The following is an 8,733-nucleotide window of genomic DNA, read 5'->3' on the forward strand; positions in this document are numbered from 1 at the left end:
TACTATATGAAGATAGGCATTATGTGTAATAACTTGCAGTATCAATGGGACTGTACTGCTAATGTCATTCAATTAGATATAATAATTATTGAAGGACTGTGAATAGAATTAGTATTATAAGCATACCTGTGTTGGAGATGGGAACTGTATTTTAGTGAATATTACAATATTCTTCATTATGTCAGAACTTATAGTTCAATATAGAATATAGTTCCAACATTCTGTTCTGTCACACAATTGTTAATGGTTATCATTCTTTTCACTCATATTCAAGTTAAGATTTGATCATATTCAGAATATCCATTTGATCCTCTTTTAGAACACACCCCGCAACACACTCACACACGCGCACGCGTGCACGCATGCACACACACAACGGCAAACACACCCTTTTGACACATACAGAGAGCGGTTGTGTAGAGACCACATGTACGACAACATCCATCTAACTAGGGAGTAGTCACTCTCTATTATGGCTCGCGAGAATAACTAGGGACTGACTGGAGATCAGTGAAATATTTGTATATAGACATATATATTTGATGTATGTATTTTCCTCATTCCAGGAAGATTAAAGCAGCAAAAGAAAGGGCAGGTTCTACCACACCAGCCCCAAGTGTCCTCATGAAGGTGCTGAGCGGCAGTATCACAGTAAGTCTATCGCTTAGGCCATGTCCCAAATGGCAACCTATTTCCCTATACAGTGCACTACTTTTGACCTGGGCCCATAGGGTAAGTAGTGCACTATAGGGAACAGGATGCCATTTTGAATGCAGCTTTATCCTACTCTCCAGTGTGCTAAATTTACAGAAACAGCTATCAGAACACCTGAAACAGAGAAGAAAACGGTGAACTTTATTACCATACCGCATACTTTGTAGACTGTAGTCATAGTCCCTGATACATCACCCAGATTCTTGTTACCAAAGGCAGTGATGGCAGATACTATAGAAGCGATGGTTATACTTTCACCTGTGTCCAGCCAGTCCTTGATATCGAGATACCAGTGTTTAGCTCGGTCATTGATATCAAGATATCATTGTATTGCACCGTATACAGCCAATTTAGAGCATTGACTTGCATTCTATCTCTTGCTCTCATGTTGATGGCTCTTAAGGCTCTGAAGAGGCATATTACCTCTATAAAGCGCCATCATCAGTAAAGACCCGGTATCGGACATGCTTAGAAAGGTGCTCAATGCAGACACACTTTGCAGCGCCATTCAAGCATAATGGGCTTTTGTTTGACACCATTCAAATTGTACTTATAGAATTGGAATGAGCATACATTGACCTTTGCCTAATATGTAGTATAATTGCTTCCGGAAGGAGTCACAACTTTCATCTGCACTATACATAATAATCTCTCTCTCTTCGTTTCAGGCTAAAACAGGAGTGGGCATGGAGCCTTCTATCAAGTTTTTGCTTGATGTGAGTTCCGTACAGTACACTTTCTGCTTCTTTCATCCATGTGTCAATTGTTCTGGCTCAACATGTGTTGGGGAGAAACACCTTGTATGAGGTTATATGAAGATTATTTTTGAGGGTTTCTGGGGGAATTCAGACCGCTGCAATCTGTTTATCAAACAGAAGCGCTTATAACACAAGTGTATACATTGTAACAGTTTATTGATACTGTACAGTGATTGTGCTTTTTTTAAGGAGGGTTTGTGTTGTTTCCTTCAAGTGGAGGACCTTGTGGTGTTCTTGAGGGGACATTAGTTTGAAAGTGGTGGGCTTTTTTGATGGGTGTTATTGAAGGGTAAATTGTTTGGGTGATTGGGGAGGGAGAGGAGGAGGGAGAGAGGGCGGGTTAGATAATTTACCACCCCGCACCTTCACATGGAAACAGGCATGCAAACAGAGGGTGTGGCTCCCCTGCCACATGTTCCTCATACATGCTCATGACTACATCTCCTGTTTTGCATTTCCAGAGTGACACAAAGATCCCCGCCGTGCCCAGCTGTGTAACACAGCCCATTGGTGAGTTTGAAAAACAACATCTCTGAACCACAAGGTTGGTTAAGGCCCCACAGTGTGTATATACGTGTGTGCCAACTTAGACAGAGAAAATAATTCAAACCGTAGGAGAGAGAGAGAAACAGGACACACCAATGATCCGTGTGAATGTCAAGCTAAAACAAGAACATCAACTTATATCATGTGTTTATCTCTCTCTCTCACACTCACAGTCTTTCTCAGGAATGCTATTAGTACACCGTAACCCTTTATAATAGTGTATGCTATACCTACACAAATTGCCTAAATGTTTGGCTTCTTTCGTAACAGAAAATGGTAGCAACAGTAAATGGGGCATCTTGAGGAAGTTGAGGAGAAGCTCCACCCTCACCAGCATGTCCTCCCGTCCAGACACAGACTCCAAGAGCCATCTGTTTGGACAGTCTCTCTACAAGACCTGCCCAGAGGACGGGACTCTTCCGAAGCCTATCACAGTATGTCAATCTACCAAACTGTACCACAACTATCTTTATTCTGTAATATCTTTGTTCTGTAATATCTTTGTTCTGTATTATCTTTGTCAGATTTTCATAATTTGTACAAGGCGTGGGACTGTGGGGATTGAGTGAGAAAGAATAGACAGCTGTAATGAATCGTAGTGACGGCTATTGATTTGATCTGCACCTCATTCTACCAAGGTGTTTAGCTCAAAGGGTTTATTGACTAGGGCACTTGATCAATCAGGCCATTCAATTGTTACTAATACGTGCAGTTAGTTACCAAAGCACTTGGTAATGGTTGCTAAGGACCTGCTTGTCTGCAACCCAACCGCAGATTGAATCTATGTAATGTTCCACTTCCAGCTGACATGCACAACGCACCGTCTGTCTCAGTCTGCCCCTGGCCTACCCCTCACAGAATAATTTAAGCATATAGGGCTCCCGAGTGGTGCACTGCATTTCAGTGCTAGAGGCATCACTACAGACCCTGGGTAGATTCCACGTTGAATCACAACCGGCCGTGATTGGGAGCCCCATGGGGCGGCACACAATTGGCCCAGCGTTGTCCGAGTTTGGCCTGGGTAGGCAGAGTTGCAAAGAAAAAGCCATATCTCAGACTGGCCAATGAAAATACAAAATTAAGATGGGCAAAAGAACACAGGCACTGGACAGAGGAACTCTGCCTAGAAGGCCAGCATTCCGGAGTTGCCTCTTCACTGTTGAAGTTGAGACTGGTGTTTTGCGGGTACTATTTAATGAAGCTGCCAGTTGAGGACTTGTGAGGCGTCTGTTTCTCAAACTAGACACCAATGTACTTGTCCTCTTGCTCAGTTGTGCACCGGGGCCTCCCACTCATCTTTCTATTCTGGTTAGAGCCAGTTTGCGCTGGTCTATGAAGGGAGTAGTACACAGCGTTGTATCAGATCTTCAGTTTCTTGGCAATTTCTCGCATGGAATAGCCTTCATTTTTCAGAACAAGAATAGACTGACGAGTTTCAGAAGAAAGGTCTTTGTTTCTGGCCATTTTGAGCCTGTAATCGAACCCACAAATGCTGATGCTCCAAATACTCAACTAGTCTAAAGAAGGCCAGTTGTATTACTTCTTTAATCAGAACAACAGTTTTCAGCTGTGCTAACATAATTGCAAAAGGGTTTTCTAATGATCAATTAGCCTTTTAAAATGATAAACTTGAACAAGTTCTCATTTGCAACTGCGACCTGGCCAAGATAAAGCAAAGCAGTGTGACACAGACAACAACACAGAGTTACACATGGAGTAAACAATAAACAAGCCAATAACACAATAAACAAGTCAATGACACAGTAGAAAAAAGAAAGTCTATATACAGTGTGTGCAAAAGGCATGAGGAGGTAGGCAATAAATAGGCCATAGGAGCGAATAATTGCAATTTAGCAGATTAACACTGGAGTGATAAATGAGCAGATGATGATGTGCAAGTAAAGATACTGGTGTACAAAAGAGCAGAAAAGTAAATAAAATAAAAACAGTATGGGGATGAGGTAGGTAGATTGGGTGGGCTATTTACAGATGGACTATGTACAGCTGCAGCGATCGGTTATCTGTTCAGATAGTTGATGTTTGAAGTTGGTGAGGGAAATAAAAGTCTCCAACTTCAGTTTCCAGCTACAATAGTAATTTACAACATTAACAACGTCTACGCTGTATTTCTGATCAAATTTTCTTTCAAAAACAAGGACATTTCTAAGTGACCCCAAACTTTTGAACGATAGTGTCTATATATATAAATTGTACACACACTCATCCACAGCAGGTTGTTTGACTTGTTCATGCCATTTCTCAGCCTGGTTTGACCTCTTTTCCTCCCTCCGTTCCTCTCTCCCCCCACCAGGATATATTGGTGCTGCTGTGCAAGAAAGGCCCCTCCACAGAGGGGGTGTTCAGGAAGAACGGCAACAGTAAGAACCTGAAGGCCATCAGGGAGCAGCTCGACAGTGGGACGGAGGTGGAGATGGAGTCCTTGCCCGTGGTTCTCCTGGTGGGACTACTCAAGGTAAAGAATCATCCATCTGTTCACTGATTTGTCCTTTCCTTTTCCATGTCCGTCCATCTGTCTGTCCGTCCACCTGGAGCAGGGAGACAAAGGGAGAAGCAGCTCTATGACCTCTAATTAGACCTGTTAGTGTGTTAGCACCTATTACTACTTATCAGCAGTCTTCTACTGTAATATGTTCTAACCCCGACACTTTCCCTCCTAATTGCAGAATTTTCTGAAGGAGCTCCCGGGCAGCCTGCTAGTGTCGGATATGTATGAGACCTGGATGAAGGCCCTGGAGACTAAGGACATCCACCACAGAAGCTTAGAGCTCAAAAGGTAAGCTACCAGCCATTAAAAAGTAAATCACCTAGAATCAGAATCAGAATTTATTTTTAATGCAGCATTACCAAGTTACTACCAACTACTAATGAGCTGATGCTAGGCTAAACGTAGCGTTAGCAGCTGTACCACCTGTTGAGCCATCCCCATTGGTGAACTATATTACTGTCGTACTTGTGGGGCATAATCTTATATAAAACCTACATGAGAGGCCGTAGCCGTAAACGTTATGCTAATGTAAGACTAATGTAGGCATTTTGGTTGAAAACCCCCCCCAATAAACTCTACTTTACCATTTCCGTTTAGGTGTTTCAAAGAATAGATTTTCAATTGAGTTTTTTAGAGTCAGACAATGAGGAAGAAGTGCCTCTACCCTCAATGTGTACACTTATTTTTTAGTTTCCTCCCCCTCTCAAAAAGAGAAGCTACAAAAACAAATTGCGAGCGGCAAACTGATCTACATTTTTTTCCTGTTCTTTCTCTCCTTCCTTCCCTTTCCCCTCTCAGGGTGGTAGACAAGCTACCAGGACCTAACATACTCCTGCTGCGGAACATTCTGTGTGTGCTCCATCACATCACCGAGAGGGCAGACGCCAACAAGATGGACGCCAATAACTTGGCATTGTGCATCGCACCCACTCTGCTGCAGAAGGACACCATGTCCTTAGACGTGCAGACCGTGGAGAAGGTGAGAATCCGGTTCTGACTGGACTCTTTGAAGCTGCCAGTGTGGTTTTCATGTACCGAAAACAACCGTGTGTGTGTGTTTGTGTCTGTGTGTGGGCCTATATTTTTGCTATGAACTCTATCCTACTGTAGTCTGCGCTGAAACAGGACTGAGTTGTTAAGCAAAAGGAAATGCCAAATCTTCACACTTTAAAACAATGTTACTTTCAATCACTCAACCATTGTTCTAAGTAATATTAACCTTTTGTGTTCTTTGTGATGTTTCCTTTAGGTGAGAGAGCTGACACAGTTTCTGATCGAGCATTGCTGTGAGATCTTTGGAGAGGACATCCTGAGCCTTTTGGGAGATCCCGAAGAGGATAACTCAGGTAAGTTAACTGGCTGCTTTAAGTGCGACTCTCTGCTACACATTCTTTCACAGAAAATAAGAACATTCTGTGAACACAGATTTCTGGGAACATGTTTCAGAAAGCTTGAAACAAAATAGAACAATGGGAATAGACGGCAGCTCATCAATGTTCTCTTTCTCCTCAGATTCCGTGTCGTCACAGCAACACGATTCTGCGTATGACAGCAACGACCCGGACGCTGAGGGGGACAGTATGGGGTCCACGAACGTAGAGGGTGAGGGGGAAAGGTGCGGCTCGTCCCCATCTCTCCTCTTTGCGTGCGGGATGCAATGCGGCTCGATCCCTTCCAACACCTTCACCAACAAGAAGCACTTCGACCGCCGCTGCTCAGAGCCAATCATCTTCACCTCTGCCGAGAAGAGGAGCCTGATTGGCCTGGCCCGTAGTAACGACGATTTCTCCGTGGAGGGGCGGGACTTTGAGGAGCATCCACTCAAAAAGCAGATCTCTGATGACTCCTTCCTGCTCCCAGAATGTGGTGTTACCAACACCAGGCATGCCACCACGCTGTCTCTCCCCAAACTCGGCGGCAGCCAGACGAGGACTTGGCGGCAGCTTGATCCGTCATGCCTGTCATCCTGCTCCCTGGAGAGCGCCTCCTCCAACACATCAGAGGTCTCCCTGTTCACCAGCTCGCCGCTGACATCCCCGGCCTGCCAACACAGGGGCCAGTCCACACGCCATGCTCCCCTCTCCGCCAAACCCAGGGCAGAGCCCCCGAGGGCAGACACGACGGAAGTGGTGTCCATGAAGGTGGACAGTAAAGCCCTGATGAGGACCAAGAGCCTGGGGGCCTTTGGCTTCGCCAGGGGCAGTCTCAAGAAAGGCGACCACCAGAAGGAGAAGCCTTTCTCTTGCGGGACCCTCGAGGAGGACTCCCAGAGTGAGGTGGAGGCCCCAGTGGCCGAGGCCTCTCTCAGACAGAAGCGCCCCCTGTCTGCGGTGGAGGTCTTCCTACAGGTGGACAGCAGACTGCCCTCCCAGCCCCCTTCGTACGAGCAGGCAGTCCAGAGTGCGACTCAGCCCTCCCCACCGCATTATGGCTCCATGACTGTCAGTGCCGTCGCTGCCACTCTCAGCAGGAAGTCCCGCCCAGCCTCTATGAACGCAAACTTCCTGTACTCCTGTCCCGTCAATCAATACACAGACTGCTTCTCTCGGGGGATAGACGGTGATGATGTCACTGCAGCCCAGCAGCATTCGGTCGGGTTCCGCCAGCGAGCGATGTCTGAGTCCGTGTCAAGGGCACGCCACGAGACAGCGTCACGCCACGAGACAGCGTCACGCCACGAGACTGTGTCACGGAGGTGCAGCCAGCCCGTGTTCGAGGAGCATTCTTACACCAAGGAGTCCTACGTTTGAAGGACTTTTTCACTTTTTCACTTTAAAATGTACACAAATTAAAACGTGCAACTGTTAGGTTGGACTTGATGAGTAGTACTGTTCAGAGTACAAAATGACGATATTTTACCTGAAAAGCTATTTGTAAATCGACGCCTTCTCTAGTTCATCTACAAGCAAAGCTATGTAAATAATCACAAACGGAATCTGCAGTTATAGAGGGTAACAATATGCTATTGTTGGCATTATTTCCATTGTTTTACTGTTGTTAATATACTGCTATGTACTGTGCATAAATGTATACATTTGTCAAAATGTTTTCTTCCCTGTGTCTTTTTGTATTTCTTGACTCTACAACATCTGTACTTCCACTACAATAAAGCACCTTTATGTAACATTGTGACTTTGTTCTCCAGTTCTTACGGTCGGAGCACTAAAGTCCCGTGACCTTGCAGCTCTGAGTAGAATCAATTGGTTGTTGCATCCTCAAGCATGCAGTGCCACTCAAACAACCATGTGGCAATGCAAATGCATAGACTTCAGGAAGCGTACAACACCTACCTCTGCAACATCTATCAGAGGTCAGAACATAGAGATTGTAGAGGAATGCAAATACCTGGGTGTCCTCTTGGACAATAAGCTTCAGTTGAGTAAATGTACAGACCTGATCTACAAAAAGAGCCAACAGAGACTGTACTTTCTCAAAAAGCTGGGCTCTTTTAATGTAGACTGTACTTTATTGACTCTGTTTTACATAACTTTTGAGAGTATTTTAACTTTTTGTATTGTTTGTTGGTTTGGCAATGCCACTGTCAGCCAGAGAAATATGTTGAGAAGGATTATTACCACAGCAAGCAAGGTACTTGGAGTCAAACAGTCAGGCCTGGGTGAGATCTTTAAGGTCAGGGCCCTCCGCAAGGCTCACAAAATCATTTTAGACCCAAGCCATCCCCTGTACCTGGACTTTGAACTTCTCCCCTCTGGGCGCAGGTATAGGGCACCCCTCAGCAGGAAAAACACAACTAGACAATAATTTGTGCCAGCTGTGATATCCCTCCTAAATAGCTCGGGCTAATGTTCCTATCGACTCCGTAAGGCCAGCAGGCTAGTCTTTAATTATTTATTTTTATTTCTTTATTTCTTATAATTATTATAATTTTTTAATAATGTAACTGTTATGAAAGTTGTATTGTCAATTTTGTTTTGTATTTAAATGTGTACATTACACTGCAACAAAATTTCCCCATGGGGACAATAAAGTCAGTAAGTAAGTAAGAGATGAGCTCCCATAATTACATAAGCCATTCTGCCATTCTGCTTTCTAAGCCATTAGTGAACTCATTAATGAGGAACTAACTGGGTTGGCCTCAAAGGGTCGGGGCGGTGAGCGTTAGACCAGTTAGGTCCATCTTGCTCCTTCCTTTCTAGGCCAGTTATGCAACACCATCGAACATCCTTCATTGAGAGAACAGTATGTTTT

General features: G+C 44.6%; 1 protein-coding gene across 1 annotated transcript in view; it reads left to right on the forward strand.

Annotated features, from left to right (window-relative positions):
* The window catches only part of LOC129824823 (T-cell activation Rho GTPase-activating protein-like), a 12,576-nt gene extending 4,928 nt beyond the window's left edge, over window positions 1-7,648 (forward strand). Inside the window, exons 4-12 of the mRNA XM_055884325.1 lie at window positions 567-651; window positions 1,383-1,430; window positions 1,934-1,982; window positions 2,289-2,452; window positions 4,330-4,491; window positions 4,703-4,812; window positions 5,323-5,503; window positions 5,774-5,870; window positions 6,037-7,648. Of these exons, the coding sequence (XP_055740300.1) occupies window positions 567-651; window positions 1,383-1,430; window positions 1,934-1,982; window positions 2,289-2,452; window positions 4,330-4,491; window positions 4,703-4,812; window positions 5,323-5,503; window positions 5,774-5,870; window positions 6,037-7,274 (2,134 nt within the window). The 3' untranslated portion in view covers window positions 7,275-7,648. The remainder of the gene's footprint in view (window positions 1-566; window positions 652-1,382; window positions 1,431-1,933; window positions 1,983-2,288; window positions 2,453-4,329; window positions 4,492-4,702; window positions 4,813-5,322; window positions 5,504-5,773; window positions 5,871-6,036) is intronic.
* Window positions 7,649-8,733: the final 1,085 nt, after the last annotated feature.

The sequence above is a fragment of the Salvelinus fontinalis genome, chromosome 27, assembly GCF_029448725.1.
Source record: "Salvelinus fontinalis isolate EN_2023a chromosome 27, ASM2944872v1, whole genome shotgun sequence".
Taxonomy (NCBI): Eukaryota; Metazoa; Chordata; class Actinopteri; order Salmoniformes; family Salmonidae; genus Salvelinus; species Salvelinus fontinalis.